The 17163-nt window shown below is 46.3% G+C and overlaps 1 protein-coding gene and 1 long non-coding RNA gene across 2 annotated transcripts in view; one reads left to right on the forward strand and one right to left on the reverse strand.

Annotated features, from left to right (window-relative positions):
• LOC147159727 (uncharacterized) overlaps positions 1 to 17142 on the forward strand; it is a 43376-nt gene extending 26234 nt beyond the window's left edge. The window contains exon 4 of the long non-coding RNA XR_015090465.1: positions 17076 to 17142. This is a non-coding gene — a long non-coding RNA (uncharacterized LOC147159727). The remainder of the gene's footprint in view (positions 1 to 17075) is intronic.
• cyp26b1 (cytochrome P450, family 26, subfamily b, polypeptide 1) lies at positions 2584 to 15991 on the reverse strand. The gene is made up of 7 exons (XM_086058694.1): positions 15626 to 15991; positions 9160 to 9384; positions 6137 to 6255; positions 5909 to 6065; positions 5662 to 5817; positions 4950 to 5234; positions 2584 to 4799 (listed from the first exon to the last, which is right to left on the reverse strand). The coding sequence occupies exons 1-7, from the start codon at positions 15827 to 15829 to the stop codon at positions 4407 to 4409; spliced, it is 1539 nt and encodes a 512-aa protein (XP_085914820.1). The 5' UTR covers positions 15830 to 15991; the 3' UTR covers positions 2584 to 4406.
• Positions 17143 to 17163: the final 21 nt, after the last annotated feature.

Here is a 17163-nt window from a genome sequence, read left to right on the forward strand (position 1 = left end):
CATTTCAAGTGTTGATATTAACACTTCAAACAGTTAGCTAAAGGGCAGGTTAAGATCATGGAGGTAAACAATAAGAAAAATAAATATAAAATAATAAATATTAAACATTACATACCATTTAGTACGCCCTTTTCTAAATACACAATAATGAACATTTTTTTTTTTCATGTTCTGTACTTCTCTGTTCTATACACCTTTAGTCTACTATCTATTGTTCATGTTTTGTACGTTAACTTACAATTTGTCCTCTAAACATTTGTATGATCTATACTTGGATCGTCACCAGGGCTGGACTGGCCATCTGGCGTACAGGGCAGATGCCCGGTGGGCCGATGTTTTATGGGGTCGATGTGGTTCTATTCAATTATTATTTTCTTCCATTTTACCCCAAGAGACCAGCCCACAATTTAGAGGGAAGCAGCCAATTAATCAATTTACAATATAGAGAGCTGAAACTGAACCAATCAACATCAATGGCAGAGCTAGATGGTCGCCAAGGGTGGTCAGGAATCGGGCTGGGCCGGCGGGCCTAAATCAAAATGCCAGGGCAGATTATTTGTACCAGTCCTGCCCTGCCCGTCTCTATGCTTTTGAAGCCGTTTAAATTGACAGCAAGTGTGTTTACATTTTTTGGGGTTAATTTACCTGTCTGTGTGTGTTATCAGTTGTGCTATTTTGATAGCGTTGAGGCCGTATTGATATTTCGATATAAGGGTTGGCAGAGATTACATTTACATGTGATTTTAACCACATTTTTATTCTGTTTGTTTTTTTCCCCCCTGTATATGAGTGGCCATGACCCACTTGGTCTTTTTAGACATAGTTGGCGTTGTTTTCTCAAGTAAATGACTCCACCGACCAGTAGTGGCTCCTGCGGCTAGTTATAGGTGCTAGTATTGATGGTTTGGATGTGAACGTTTGTGTGGGCCGAACCGCTGTGGGCCATGCTCTTCAAAATGCCATCAGAGATGTGCTGCATGAGCCCAACAAAGTAACTGATCTGTGCCATGCCCCGGCCCAGAGGGCAGGCCTCAGCCAGCTGCAGCGGTTTTGGACACGGCTATGTCCCGGAATATAATCCACCGATACGAGCCCAGACAGATTCATGCTTAGGACAGAGATCTTTTCTTCTCTTGAAACGGACCGCATCAAGCCGCCGCCGCCGCCGCAGAGACGGCTTCGCCGTCGTGTGTTGGGTGTCTGCTGGTCATTTCCTTCTCACTCTTGACGCTAGCTTGCAATTAGATAGCTCGTTAAAACAAACGCGAGACGCGCCAGAGGGAATCCTCGGCCAGCGCCACTGTAGACTTTGGATCCGGCCTCCGCAGATGACTGTGAAGTATTTCGCTTTATTGAGCTGAAGCAAGCACGGTGGAAACCAAATGATTCTGTACGACCAGTGAACTGGGAAATGAAATCTTCAAAGAGAAAAAAAAGAGTTGAACATGGAGGATCTATTTTGTAGCAGAAGCCTTAAACGTTTGGAAGAAATTATGACATTTGTGTATTACCAAGGGCTTTTACAACCAAATCCGCTATCCGCTATTTAGGTGGACGGTCTTGTGTCCATGTAAGTATACATACAACGCACAAAAGAACAGTAAATGTGGAGGTCCTGATCTCAATCCTGTAGAAAATCATTGGAAAAAGATGAACTCTGCCAGGAAAGAAGTCCTGCAAGTGTTTAGACAGAGTGGGAGAGACTGTCAGCTGATTTGTGCAAGAAGCTTCTAGCTGTCACAAACATTTGGAGAAAGTCGTAGTTTGAGCAGCCAGTCTATGTGCTCACAAACGTGCCTAAAGACGTACAGAAAGAAGCCATTGTTCTTTCTGGAAGGCCGGCGACGCTGCCGCTGAGTTTGTGCGATGACATCATAGCATCGTGTAAACATGCACAGCGCATTAGAATTCCACAAGCAGCGCGCTTGTCAATATGAGCTCCTTCCGCCCCTCGTCGATCGTCTCAATTGATTTCTTGGCGCTGCAAGGTCACAAATGAGATGATAAGAAAAGTCATCGGAGACGGAGAGATCCACTTTCACTTTCCTGGCAGCGTCAACGCTCTGGTTGCTGCGGCAACAGAGATCGCTGATCATTTCCTGCTAGCCGGTGTCGGATGTCGTGTGTCAGGACGTGCAGTTTCGTCATCTTGAAGCACTTAGCGAGCATCTTTGAAGTGTGTGTATGTGTGTGTAGGTGTATTTTCTCTCCCCTGTTTCCTGTCAAGATGAAGAAGTCTATGGAAAAACTTCCGCCTGGCACTTCGCAGCCGACTTGACCTTGGACCCCGTGTTTGGCACTCGCCAATGTATGTGAGCGAGCGAGAGTATGTGGGAGATGTTACACTAATGACCCATTTGATTTACCTTGACCTTTGACCGCAAGTGTCTCAAAACTTGAGGTTATTCCTATCAAGCATGAGGTCGGCACTAAAACATGTTCATTTCTAATACCGTCTGTCTTAAATGTATTTGAGCTCAAGTACGTATCTTATTGTGTCAAATATTTAAATGCACTGAATTGCAATTAATTACTTTCACGGCAGTTTTTTTTTAATGGAGTCTCAACACTTTTTTTTTTCTTTTTTTTTACTACATATTTTATTGCAGGAGTACATTGAACAATCATGGTTACAAAAACAACCAAGAAAGAAGACATTCATAATTCAGCTAAGCAACATAATATTTTCTATGAAAAGAAATCCCAAAAATATGTACAGGACGTTCAGACAAAGCATCAGGAAAGAAGAAATGTAGTCGCATGGCCCTTAAAAAATAGTCTTACCCCCAAGTGCTTTGCGTTTTTCCATAATTAATAGCAAATAAAATGCAGCGATAATAAGTCTGAATAACAAAACACGGCATAATTACAGTAATCAATTAACACTATAAACAATTTCAACACTGTGTACGCAATGTAAATGAAATACATAACATTCTATAGAAATCCAGTATTTTCCAAAGACCTTTTTTTCATTTCGGCTCAAAACTAAAATAACTCTGTAGTAGAATAAAAAATAGAACAACAATAATAACATTAATATTAGATTATTAGTCGATAGCTGATTTTTCCCGAGGCTTGCGAGCTTGCTTGAGTATTACACAAATTATGAAAAAACAGTAGCACGTTAACGCTCTTTTTGCTTTTTACAAACTGTAAAATTATATACTGTATATTTACGTGTGTGCATGTACTGTGTGTATACACTCACTTGCCTGTTTATTAGTTTCATTCATTGCAGTTGGTGTACAATTCTGTTAATTAGCTAGCGCGCCTGGTAACTTGTATCTAGTAAGAAAACAAAAGTGAGTTTGACAAAAACAAACAAACAAGTTTGGACATCTCGAACTCTCTGTGAGACGACGTCCACAAAGAAGCAGCAAAGAGAGTACTTGTCATCTGTTTTCCTGAACAAGTCAGTGGTGTGTTAAGACAGGACCGCGAGCCACGCTATCGGTCGTTCTCTGTGCCCCGCCCCCCTCAAACCTCGTTGGTCGGCGCCACTCGGGCTTTTGGTTGGTTTGAGGTGGCGCTCGGATGGAATGATTCTGCTGTGTTTTCTCTCGACGCGCTTGCGAGGAGCAGCAAAGCGGGAGCGACGCGACGTTCAAAACTAACACGACGACAAGACAAGGACGAGCAGCATTTACATGTCGAGTGGGCCTTTTTTCATCACTTGCTGGTGTTTTGTGGTGCGAGCTGTGAGCAACTGATAGCTGTCAACGTAAGCGGCGTGTGCTCGTTTGCTTACGGTACGTTCCCTCCCTCTTCAGCAACTTTACGATGAAATAATCTAGCAAATGAGCAGGCAGGGAGATTTAGCCAATCATGAGGCTGCGAGGCAGAAACAACCACGTGTGATCTTTCCAACAGCAAAGGTGAGCCTTTTGAGAGTCTTTTTTTAAACTGAACCAAATTTCAGCCAAAGGTGATTTTCAGTCATTGGAAATGCAGTTGAACGTTACACTTTCGTTTACGTGGGCAAGTAGTCAAAGCAAACAATCTACAGACAAAACTGTTCAAAAAGACCCAAGCTCACATTTTACTTTTGATTTGGGGGAAAAAGAAAGAAAGAAAAGACACTGCCTCTGGATGACTGGATCTTTGTCGCCCCCGTTTACCCTGCTACAGTGATCGGCCAATTTGGATTAAGCAAAATCCCCAAAGCCTTTTGCTTCCTGTTCTCCGTTACCCTGTTTGATCCATCTTGCCTATCAACACCTCATTTCCCCCCCACACCCCATGACACGTTCCAATGATATTCCATCACTTATTGTTGAGATGAGAGCAGAATCCTTATGGCAGCTTCTTCCTCTTCTGCGGGAACAGGGAGGTGAAAACGTTCCTTTTGGTCCGAAAATGTTTTGTCCTTCTTTTCCCTCCCTTCAATCACCCCATCACCGCCTTCACACGGTGGCTCCGAGCAGCTCCTCCGACTTGGCCATTATCTCATTCTGGTTGGAGTCCAGGCCGTAGAACTTGACCTTCAGCCCATCCACCGGGTGGACCACAGGCACGGTGATCACACGGGGGAAGTGTCGCGTAGCCAGCTCGAAGCGGCTGGTGCTCGCCAGCTCAATGGCCAGGATGCGCAGGAAGAGCGTGGCCAGCTGCTTGCCCAGGCAGGAGCGGACACCGCCGCCGAAGGGCAGGTAGTGGAAGCGCCCCTCCTTGTCTTCGCCACGCTCCTGGCTGAAACGGTCGGGGTCGAAGGTCTCCACGTCCTTGAAGACGGACGATGTGTCATGGGTGTCCCGGATGCTGTACATCACACTCCAGCCCTTTGGGATCTGCACCCCCTGCAGGTCGAAAGGCAAAAAAAAAAAAGGTTAAAAAGAGCTCAGAATAGCGGCCTTCACAAATTCCCAAGTGAAATCAATTTAAGTTAAAAAAAAAAACATTGATTAGTGGAATCACCAGGCAAGCTACCAAACAGGTTCCATACTTACATCGAGTTCAAAGGTCTGCATGGCGGTTCGATAGGCCCCTGAGACGGGCGTGAAGAGCCTCAGAACCTCCTTGATGACGCAATCCAAGTACTTGAGGCTGACGATAGTGTCCAGACGCAGCTCGCCCTCGGGGCACAGGCGCCCGTTATGGAGGAAGCCCCGCACCCTCAGCTCCTCTCGTAGGCGCTCCAGGACCGGCGGGTGGCGCAGGAGCTGCATAATAAGTGAAGTGCTGGCGCTGGCCGTGGTGGCGAAGGCGGCAAAGATCAGCTCGATGGTGGACTCCTGCAACAATGCGCAAATATGTTGTGTTGGCATTCGCGGGGAAGTTTGCAAATGTGACGTTTTGTTGGCGGGAAGAAGCGGCCAGTGGGATGGATAAATAACACGGAGACTTTCTGCTGTGTGTGTGATAGGGCCTCCCCAGTTCACTTTCAGTGTGTGTGTGTGTACAGGAGGCCTCTTTCAGACCCTCCAGGGGGAGTGTTGACTTATTTTTGGCCCTGGACTTAACCCAGAAACCACATGGAGAGAGAGAGCGAGTTGAGTTTCCACAGAATTCCTCGGAATGACTTGAATAGGTAAACAGAGGGTGTGCCCGCACGCCCACTCCGCGCGCGCGTCTGCGTCTCATGTTCTCGTTCTTGCTCGAATGATTGATGAGTGACGCGACAAGTGTGCTTGTGTGTACGTGAAGAACTTTCAGTCCAACCTTGAGCTCCTGCATGGTGAGCTCGGCGCCGTTCTCTTTAGCACTGTCCATGAGGACGTCCAGGGCGTCGCTGTAGTCTTTGCCGTGCGTGCACAGCGGCTTCTCCCTGATGGCTTTCTCGATGCTCTTCTGCAGTTTGTCGCGCGCACGCAGACCCTACGCACGCACACACGCGCAAGGAAATCGCGAAAATCACATTCAGTCTCTGTGAATGCAGTTTTCCCGGCAGAAGGCACGGCATACGTACTTTCCGGTAGCCGCTGAAGGGCATGTCGATGGGCAGGCTGAAGAGGTTGTTGACAAAATCCTGGAAGGTGGAGAACAAGTGCCTCATCTCCTCCTCGGAGACTCGGAATCCCAGCAGCACCCTCACCGCCATGGTGAAGGACAACCGCTGGCTTTCCCTGCGGGGGAACACGCAAGCATTCCCATTCAGAACGGAGTTGATCAGTTGCTGCTTGTGGGTGGGTTTTACCTGTAGACGTTGATGGGCTCAGGGTTGGAACTCCACACTCGCAGGCTCTCCTGGATCACCTGCTGGATTTTGGGCAGGTATGACTCCAGGGCCTCGTGGCTGAAGACTTTGGCAAATACCTGCGTGCACAGATAAATGGAGACAGATCAGCATTGGGGGGGGGGTTCGGAACAGCACTGTAGTACGGACTCGAGTTCGACAAGTATTTTTGTTGTCTTGGACTTGACTCGGACTACCCGGCATTTGCCCCGGATTTATTGGACTCGCAAAATATTTAACGTCTTCTTTAAGAGAACCTTGAAATAAAGTTTTACAGATTTTTAAGCATTGACTTGGACTCGGACCTTGGTGACTCAGACCTTGATTAGGATTCGATAAAGTTGGACTTGACTCCAGCCCTGGTTCAGTGTATCGGTGCCTTGCTCAAGGACACAACAGCTGTGGATCAAGCGATGTTGTACACGGATGGTCCAATTTCCCACACATTCTTCTTTTGGTTAATGGCAGCCATCTTAAACCCTTTACCACGGCTGCCCCACACATGAGAGCAAACTCTTTTTCTCCCTCGAGTCAGCACAATTGCAACATTGTTTATCCGCGAAGATGATTTACACGTTTATTTGATGCACAAAAATGCTGACGGCCTGATGGGAAATTTATACAATGGTGGAATCATTTTTGTACATTTTTACAAAACTAGGTCTCCCACTGACTTGTCATGACTACATGACAAATAACTGATTACACTCTTGAATATGTTTGTGGTCGTGGGAATAGATGCCGACGATGATCTGACGTCTTTGTTTAAGCTTATCGTATTAATTCATTTTAACCTACACGGTTGTGTAGCATTAGCCACATGCTAATGGTTTTACAGTTTCCCTTCTGACAGAATATGAAATAAAATTCTCTCTGCCATTTATATGACTTTGCCAGGTGACACACCGCCACAATGTGATCTTGTGACAACTAGCTAATGAACTAATCCAGGTTAGGAAAAAAACACACAAATGGGGCGGTGGGGGTGCAATTGTTCAACAGTCATTCTGCCGCACCACAAAAACGTGACTGTCTTTCTGTAGCCTGAGGCATGCGCACACATACGCACACACTCGCACACGTACACACACTGCGGTGTAGTGAGCGACACACAGACACAGTGGTCCTAATAACGTCCATATGTCTTAAATTATGTGCTTTAAGTGCTGTGAGCTGCTGGTTCCTCAAACATGTAAAGACCCCTTTATTCTTCTCACCGGCCTTCTTTTCCCTCGCTCCTGCCTTCACCCAACCTTCCTTCTTTCTTTCTTTATTTCTTTCTATTTTCTTCTCCCCCGCTTCTATTTTGTGCTCCACTAACTCCCGTCAATCACTCAATCAATCAAACTGCATTTGTAAGTGCTTTACCATGAATTAAGATAAACGCCACTTGTCCACAAGGACACAGGTTAAAAAATTATCCCGTAGCAATCGATAGACACTTGGACTTAACAGTAGTTAAAAATAATACCTTAATAACCTGAAAAGAACCTGAGGCTGGGCGCAGAACATCGAGGAAACACATTCTCAAGGAGGGAAACTTCCATGCCTCCAAATCGATTTTCAACCGACTCCTTTACTTCTATTTAGTATGTGAGTATTACGTTTCATATTGTCGTAATGTCAGTGTTCTTGGACATCCCCAGTGAGGAGTCTGGATGCATGAATGTGTGAATGGACTAGTTTGCGTCTCACGTGGCAGCCCCCTCTACTGGCTCGAGGCCTGCAGGTGCAACAGCCTCTCTCTGAGTTTGCTCCCAAATTCAAGCAGAGCCCTAACCTGTGTCCTTAATTTCATTCTAGGCGTTCAACATCACGACGACACAGAACGTCGCCGCCTTTTCTATCTCTCGTCGGCCATTTTTCACCGAGTGCGTGCTCAGGTCGGTGCACGTGCGTGTGTGTCAGGGTCACCCGCAGAAAGCCCCTCTTTGTGCCTTCCAAATCAGGGGTCATTACATGAGGTGAGTGCAGAGGGTCTCCAGGGAGTTGAGAGCCTCGATTAGAACCCTGACTTGAGACCCTAACCATAGTTTGAAACCCTAATTTAAAACGCTAGCACACAATCTGCAGGCCCGATCAGAGCCCAGATTAAACCCAGCTGACCTCTCATAGCCCCGCCGTCCCAGTGTGCAGCCACAGCTGACTCCGCCCACCTCCTGCACGACCCGGCAGGAGAAAGTGAGAGGCTGATTTACAGGAAATGCACCGGATTACGCCTTAATGTGTGAGCGTGAGCAAGGTAGGTATTTGCCCTGGGGACGAGGGGATAATGGCAGTAAGTGGCTGATTACCTGAAATTGTCCTGGCGAGGAAAAGATGTCGGAAAGAGAGATAATAGGTGGCGTCAAAGAGGAATTAAAGGGGAAGTCAACCCAAAATGTTCTTGACAATAATGTTCTATGCAGTCCCACTAGCCTACAGACACTATTCTGATTAATATTGTGTTTGTGGAATATGAGGCAAGCAGCAAAAAAACAAACAACCCCCCCCCATCTTAGGGGGCGGCCATTTTGCCACTTGCTGTCAGCTGAAAATGACATCACAGTTACTCAGGGCATAGGTAACTACCAATCACGGCCCACCTATTTTCTGAAGCTGAGCCGTGATTGGCCGTTATCTGAGCTCTGAGCAGCTGTGATGTCATTTTAAGTCGACAGCAAGTAGCAAAATGGCTGCCTCTGAGATGGATGAAAAACGGCTGAAGGTTGCTGCTTAACTCACAAACGCAATATTCATCATGCTGTGTTTCGACTCGTGGGGAATCATACTACATATAATTGTAAAAAATATTTTGGGGTTGACTTCCTCTAAGGGGTGCAGAGTCTCAACCTGAATGTTTGCCTAATTGAGGGGTGTCAAACTGCCACATCGTCGTGGTGGTTACCAGTTATTTGGATTGAGCAGATGATGTGCAGAGAGACTGAATCGGAGTACGGCTTCAATTATTAGAGGAAATGCTGTAATATGACGTGCGTACTGACCTTCCTCCTCTTGCGGTGGATGTCGCCAATGCTGTTGGCAAGCGAATTGGGTCCGAGCAGGGCAGCGGTACTCTGCGGCCAGTCCACCGTCACTAGCGTGTGCTCGCCCATCAGCACCTTGCGCACGTTCTCGGCGCCCGTCACACGGATCAGCGGGCGGCCCAGCAGGTGGGTCTTGAACACATTGCCGTACTTTTGCCTCCGCGACGCGTGGAAACCCGAACCCTGCGTAGAAGGGAGGTGGAGAAACATCCGGGTCAAGCAGGTCACGCCATGGCTATCCACAACGGACGCCATTTCTCAGCTGTAAAGAGACATTTTGGACTCTTGCCCTGTAAATGGGCCGTGTGTGTGCGCCTGAAGCAGGTTACCGCGTTACACACAAGCGCGTTATTCACACGCACACGTGTGGTGACACACATGCTCGCAGCAAATTCATAAAATTCGCAAAAACGTGCAAAGTAAACAAACATGGCGAGGCTGCAGTGTGACAACACTAACTGGTTTGACCCGGGAGGCCTCTTGAGGGAAGAGATATGTGCGAGAGTCACACACACACACACACACACACACACACTTAGACTCAGACTCAGACAACTGCATGACTACTGTGTGTACATTTTTCTTCTTTCCTTGTTTCTGCATCTGTTATTGCAGCCCTGTAATATTTGGTAAAGTTACACTCCAGTCCAGCAGGGGGCACCCCATTAGCACTCAACAATACTGTATTGTACTTTATAAAAACCTACAATTCTAATTTAATAGAATGTAATCAGTAGTTTGTGCATCATAATAATTCAATGGGCATTGTGTTGCTCCTTCTGTTGTGCGTGCCTTGGCCAGCAGGGGGCGATATAAATCATGCAGGCACACTAAATGTAGATGTACAATATGAGGGTTTTAAAGGGGAAGTCGACACAAAAAAATATTTACAATAATATGTTCTATTCAGCGCCACTAGTTTTATGGTATTATGATTAATATTGCGATTTGTGGAATATTAATTAAGCTGCAAAATCCATCTCAGAGAGTGGCCATTTTGCCACTATTGTCGACAGAAAAAGACATCACAGTTACTCAAGGCTCAGGTAACGACCAATCGTGGCTTGCGAACGTCACATGATCATAATCAGAGAACAGGTGAGTCGTCATTGGCCGTTACTTGAGCCCTGAGCATCTGTGATGTCATTTTCATTCAACAGCAAGTGGCAAAATTGCCGGATAAGAACATGATTTTGCTGTATCTGTTTATGCCTGAATCAAAAAACATAATAAAATACCTAATAGGAAAGTAGTAGTTTGTATTTTTGTATTTATTGTACTTTTCTTTGATAACAGTTGGCAGTGATACCTTAATATAGAAACTGCATTTTGGAAATACTAACCAAGCGGTTCAGGAAGGGGGCAAATACTTTTTCACAGGCCATTTGAAACATTTTGGGCGGGGGGTGGGCTTTGTCCCTCACCCCCGCGGATAGCCAGGCTTCACTATTTTTCCCAAGACGGCCCACGCTCCTGTCGCCTTACACCAATTGAGCCCAGATGCGGCTAATTAGCATTTTGTAATTGTGCTAACCCGCCTCAGATGCCTTCATGAGGTGTCGACGTCTTGTCCTCGCCGCCGGCGCACTCGTACACGTGACCCCCCGCAACCCTTTCCCTGACCTCCGGTGCTGGTAGAATGACATTTCGGAATTTGTATTCTTCACCTCGGTGAGGAATCTTCAACACATTATTTCTACTTCAAACTCCTAATCTGAACTGTTTTCGCAGCTCCTGTATACTTCCTCTTTTTAACTACACACTCGCACACACCAGGTTGGTGACTGGCCTCTGGAGCCCTCAGGATGTGTGTGACAGTGTGTGTGTGTGCGTGTGTGTGTGGGTGTGTGTGTGTGTGTGTGAGTTGTTTTTCAAGCTACATTTTGCTGCCACATGGATGTAAAGTGGTTTAGTATGTCTGCTTGGCATGCCGACCTACACGCACGCACGCACGCACACACACAAACAGTGGAAGGGGAGTTCCTTCAGCAAGCCAGACAAGGCTCCCTTTCACACTCCCAAGATACACCATCAGATTGATGCGTGTGCGTGTGTGTGTATGCGCAATACGTTGCTATATGATTTTCCATGTATTTTCCTCCCATTTTGAGTTTTCCACAAAACATTTTGGCTGCTTACAAAACGTTTTCATGTCTTGTTCCCGTGTGTGTGGACTGTGGAGGCGTGTGTGCCGGTGTTGTGGTGTGGATGCCATTTAGCTAAAAAGGTGAGAAGTCCACTCCCCCCCCCCCTCTCTGTCCCAAATCTGGCAATACGCACAATGACACAGGCACACGCACGCACGGCAAGCATGGAAAAGTTGTGATGTAATGACGCCACTCGTCTCTCGCAAGAGAACATTCGTCCACACACACGCACCCCCCCCCCCCCCCCACACACACACACACACAAAATTGAAGCGACGCGCACAGAAAGCCAATCGCCAAACGGGCACCGACACACACTCAAGCAGCAAAATAATAAGTGAAGGAGAACATCCCAGAAAAGAGCCCGCGTCTCTCTGCCGTGCGCACACGCCCAGGGTCCGAGCAGCGCTAAAAATACCAGCGTGTTCTGTTGGCCTTGGCCCGCCGGCGAACCTGCACCGGGCCTTATAAATGTCCCCTTTGTAGCGCCGTGGAAATGTCCAACAAATGACTCTTTTATTAGGCCATGACAAAAAAACACAGCTAATTATGTTGACTTAGATCTGCGTGCGTGCGTGTGCGTGTGTGTGTGTGGCATATCACGGTGATGCTTAGCAGAGAGACAGTGGGGGTTCGTGTTATGGGAAGAAAGAGGGTACTGAAGCCGCGGGGCAAAACTTTCACCAAACATTTTCTAGTCAAAATAATGACGTCAAGTCAAGAAAGGATGTCACGTGACACTTAAGAACACTCAAAAGTTAAGCATTCCTCTCCACTTGCATTTCACAAAATACACTGACTAGGTTTCAGATGAGCTCGCTGGTGTCAGCTCAAAAAAACGGTTCAGAAAGAGTAAACTGTTTTTCACTGAGGATAAAGAATATATGCCTTTTGAGTACTACGTGCGTTTCCTTTTAAGTGTTATGGCACCACTACATAAGCGCTGTTTGTTAGCCCGTCTATGATGTTTCCCATTATGTATTAGCATAAAGCTAGCTGACTTGTGTGGTAGTTATTACCGACCATATTTGCTTTCTATTTAGTTTGACGGTAAACTTCAGCTGAATGACTTTGTTCTTTCCGCAATGACCCGAGCAGATGATCGTAGTCCGGAGTTTCGAACCCGCCGCTCGACCTGATTGACGCCTGAAGCCAAAGTGGGCGAAGGTTAAAAATGAGGGGGTGTGGGGGGGAGAGAGAGAAGGAGGAGCAGCTTAAGGACAAGGGGGCGGCCAAAGGCTGCTAGGGAATTCCTTCCCTCTTTTCAGCTGTCAATCATTCAGACGCTGCCAGAGATGCCAGGGAACCTGCATGTGCGTGCGTGCGCGCGCGCGCGCGCGCGTGTGAACGCCACGATAGGCCCTCGATTTGACAATGACCCGCGTCGCCTTGCGGTCACGCCGTCACATCAGAAAGAGAAGAGGAAGGAAGGAAGGAAGGCGAGGAGGCGGGAAAAGAAAAGGAGGGAGGCGGAGCGCGAGAGTGTGGCGGCGGAGGAGGAGGCGGACGGATTAGCGAAGAAGGGCCTCGGATAGTTCAGCCAGAACATGAGTAGAATGCGGCGAGGGGAAGAGAGAGCGAGAGCCTTGGCCCCTGACCTGAGGACATTTTAGAAAAGGAGATTATGCTTGTTGAAAACGCTCTAAGCGCTCACCCCGGGACCCCCGCTAATACCCCCGACACACACACACACACACACACACACACACATGCATTCTGCGGCAGCGCGGCGTGCTCCTCCGCCGCATAAACTAGTCTGCACAAATGCAGAAAAGGTGGAAATGAGGTGGTATTAATTCAACTTCTTTAATTCAGAGATTGGATTGGAAATACATTATCATCATCTGAAGACAGTAGCTGAAAATGCGCTAAGACTGAGAACTATGTGGTACTTAATTGTGGACATACAGCATTCAGTTATTTTCCACTTGTCCTCATTTTTCTGGATGCGACACGTGCAGTCCGTTGAAAGTGTCTACTTTTAGAGTGCCTCATTATCAGCCTATAAGTGCATTCACACAATGCGGAGATTGGTAGAAGAGTAGAAAAAATAAATTTTATAAGTCTAACGCGACAGCCAGCATGTGGATAAGAACTTTGTTTTGACACGGCCACTGTAGAGTGCCTTGTTGTTACCTGTGAGTGTGCGCATGGCACAAAGAGAAGTTGGAAAAGCAAAGTAAAAAAAAAAAGTCTGACTTGATAGCGTGTGGACTGGCATGGCCACTTTAGAGAGCCATGATTGACAGTTGAGTGTTGCGTGGGGTGTTTGAGATTTTGATGCCTCATTTTACAGACTTTTTTTGGCACATTTACTTTACAATACATTTATTTTACTTTAAGTACAAACGTTTTGAGATTTTATTATCAAGGCCTTAACTGACTTTACCTCTCTCTCTCTCTCATTTCTTTGTGTTGTCATCCACGGAGGTCAAACGAACTAACAAACATATTTAAACAAGGTAAGAAGTTGAAAGTACAGGTATTTGATTCCAAATGTAGGGAGTAAAAGTAAAAACACTCGAGTGCATTTCCCACCACTGCTAAAGACACGTCGGGTTCCCAAACTGAATCCGAGCTGCTGAAAAAAAAAGCCTACTGTGTGTGCGTAACCACAACCATGCCATGCAGCGAAGTAATGGAACCTTCGACGGCAAAGCCAGCCATCACACAAACGCTCAACGGCGGCGGAGAGTTCTGGTCCGTTTCAAACATCTCCCGTTGCCCACGTCCATGTGGTTTGAATCTGTGTTACGTTGTAATAGCCGGGAAAAGTTGCCAAGGTTTTTTTTTTTCCCTCGCCGATACGAGGCCGTACGCTTTTGTTGACACGTTCCGAGATTCAATTTTAAAAGCAACGCCGGCGTTCATTTGACACTTTTTTTTTTCAGGGTGAGAATTTGGAACATTCTTATCAATGGAGGTCAAATTGTGTCATCACTTCATCATATTCTTACATATTTCTTGACAACAAACTGAAGTTGTGGAAAATAGTATGATGTCGTGTGCGTCTATTGTCCGAATGATGCTCAAGAACAGATTGAGTGAAGAATAATTGCAATTTTTGTACAAACAACAAATTCATTTGGTAAAAAAACTATTTAGAATCACTTTAGTTTCTTTTGTGGGCCAAATAAAATAACGTGGTGGTTTGGATCTGGACCCGGGCCTTGAGTTTGGCTCACCATTCACATTTTGTGTGTGTGTAAAGAAAAAAAAGAAAAAGAAGAGTGACCTCCGCCAAGGCACAACATGAAATTTCATAATCGGATCACAGAGGAATTAAGTAAATTGCGCACTGTAATGTTTGGATAGTGCACTTTTCGTATCAAACGCTACAAGTTTTTTTGTTTTGTTTTTGTTTTTTTAAACCAAATTACTTTTTTGCATAAATTGGACAATAGTTGGTTGGATGCTTGAGTATTTGGTTGTCAAGAATTTGGCTTTGATTGTATTTCAGTTTGTTGTTTAAAATCTCTCTCAGGCCTGATGTTAGGATTGTTGTTTTAATTTTACGCAGCCCACTAAAGCAAATGTTTCTCTCAAAATTGATCTGTTCATTACATTTTGGCAGAAAAAATCTGTCCCGAAGAAATGTGTACTTTTCTTTACTTAATCAGTTTTACGATTATTTATTCACAACCAATCCTGCATTTACATCAATTGGACAATACTTGCTTGTTACTCTTTTCTATGATGTCTGACTGTAATTTAATTGGTCTATTAATAGTTTTAGAACACCCAATTCTCCAGTTATTTGCAATAATGGAAAGTGCTTGAAGTCCAATGGATCGCTTGAATCATAAGTGGCTTATAGAGACAGAGGTTAATAAAGTAAGGTTACCCAAAACTGAAAAGAAAAAAAAACGTAGGCAACATTTGCGACATTTTATACATAAGGGTGCAAGACTTAACTCCACTTGGAACTCGTCTGGAATCAACTAGACAGAAACGACACGCATGTTCCAAAACTTTTGACTGGTAGCATTTAATAAGAATGAAATGCAGAGCCTCATCACATTGAGGTAATTCCGCGAGCCATAACGGGGATTCCCTTCCACCGTGTTTTTTTTAAGAGAGAGAAAAATCGCGCGTTTTGATATGATTTTCAACCTCTGAGGGGAGAGCTATAACTCCGGACCAAAATGAGCATCTTCTGCCTCCTCCGACCTGCCAATCAAAGTACGCGCTCCAAGTCAGCGGTGCAAAGTGTTGCGTGCGCAAAAGAAACGACCAAGTAAAGCGAGGAGCGAGCCAGGCAGGCGGTCGCCGCTTACCTGCAGGAGCCAGTGGCACGTCTCGCCGATGAAGGGGAACCCCATAGAGCCCTTGGGCATGGGCAGCTTGCACTTCTTGTCCCGCGTGGCGGTCCAGCGCAGCTGCCACAGCTGCTGTGACACAACGAGCAGCAGCGCCACGCACAGCGCGCACGCCGCCAGCGTGGCCAGAACAGACAGCAGGTCGAAGGTGTCGAAGAGCATGCTGGGGCCGGGGGTAAGGGGGGGGACGCGACGAGCTCCTAGCAGCCGGACCACCTCATGCCCCTCGCATGAAGGTGAAGATGATGATGATGATGATGATGACGAGGAGGAGGAGGAGGAGGAGGATGCTTCGGCTGCTGCTTCTGTGGGCGCGCGCGTGTGGGCGCACTGTGCGTGTGTGCGTCAGTCAAATGAGTGTTTATATAGCGCGCAGGCAGCGGCCAAGGTCTCCCCCCTCCCCGCCCCTCTGCTCCACCTCCTTCGGCTCCTGGAATACCCCCACCTCACCCACATCCCCCTCTCAGGAGGAGGAGGGGGGAAGAGGTGCGCACCAGCCGTGTCAACTGTTGAACTATAGTCACCTGCGCACCGGAAGTGCGCCAAACTAACGTCAACTTTCCAAAAGTTGCTCTCCCGATGTCTGATGATCTCGATGTTAAGTGACGGTGTTTGAATCCGACTCGAGCGGTTTTTGTTGGCCTCTTTGAGTCGGAGGCGCGCGTGCCCAGGGTGAGATAACTTCCGCTCAGGATTGACGCTACAGATGACGAATTGGCTGGAATCGATCTTGTGTGACGTGCCGAGGGCCGCGCCGTAGGTGCCGCGCGCGCACGGGGTGCGTGTGTGCGTGTCTCTTTGCGTTACGCGCATCTTTCGCTTCTCTCATGCCTGCTGCTGAGATGGAAGCGCAATGTCGCCGCCTGGTGGCAATCTAGCACACATGCAGCGCGCCAAACATACCAATTTAAAGTATAATGACTGTACCTCCTTGTAGTATTATTGTTACATGTACACAATTAGCACAGCATTTCATCATATCAACACTTTTTAACAAATTTAATTCGTGGAAAGTAATTGAATTAAGCGGAAAGTAAATATTTTAGGATCCAACTATCGTCCAATTGATATGAAGAAGGGATTTTGTCTCAAAGCTTTTTAATTTAGCCATATCCACAAACATGAAAGATATATACTTTATGTATTGTAAAAATATGTAACAATTTTTTTGTACATCTATTTGCTTTAATGTACCTGTTGCTTTATTTACTGCTTTCTCTTGATAAATATGTTAAGTTAAAAAAAATTAGACCCTAGAGCTTGCATCAAATGTTTACTGTTATGTAATGCACGTTCCATCTCGGGCTTCCACTCATTAAACACGGCAGCATGTGTAAGCAACAGGATTTGTTTCAGTCGTGATTGTGAAGACAAAGTCAGTGATGTTTTTTTAAATTTTTGTCATCAGGTGCAAAGTGGCCACGTTGTCGTTCATCAGGCTGCCTTCCACCACTGGTGTGACTCCGCCCACCACCAACAAAAGCGCAGCACCACGA

The sequence above is a fragment of the Leptonotus elevatus genome, chromosome 17 (genome assembly GCF_054856555.1).
Source record: "Leptonotus elevatus isolate MCC_2025b chromosome 17, RoL_Lele_1.0, whole genome shotgun sequence".
Classification (NCBI taxonomy): domain Eukaryota; kingdom Metazoa; phylum Chordata; class Actinopteri; order Syngnathiformes; family Syngnathidae; genus Leptonotus; species Leptonotus elevatus.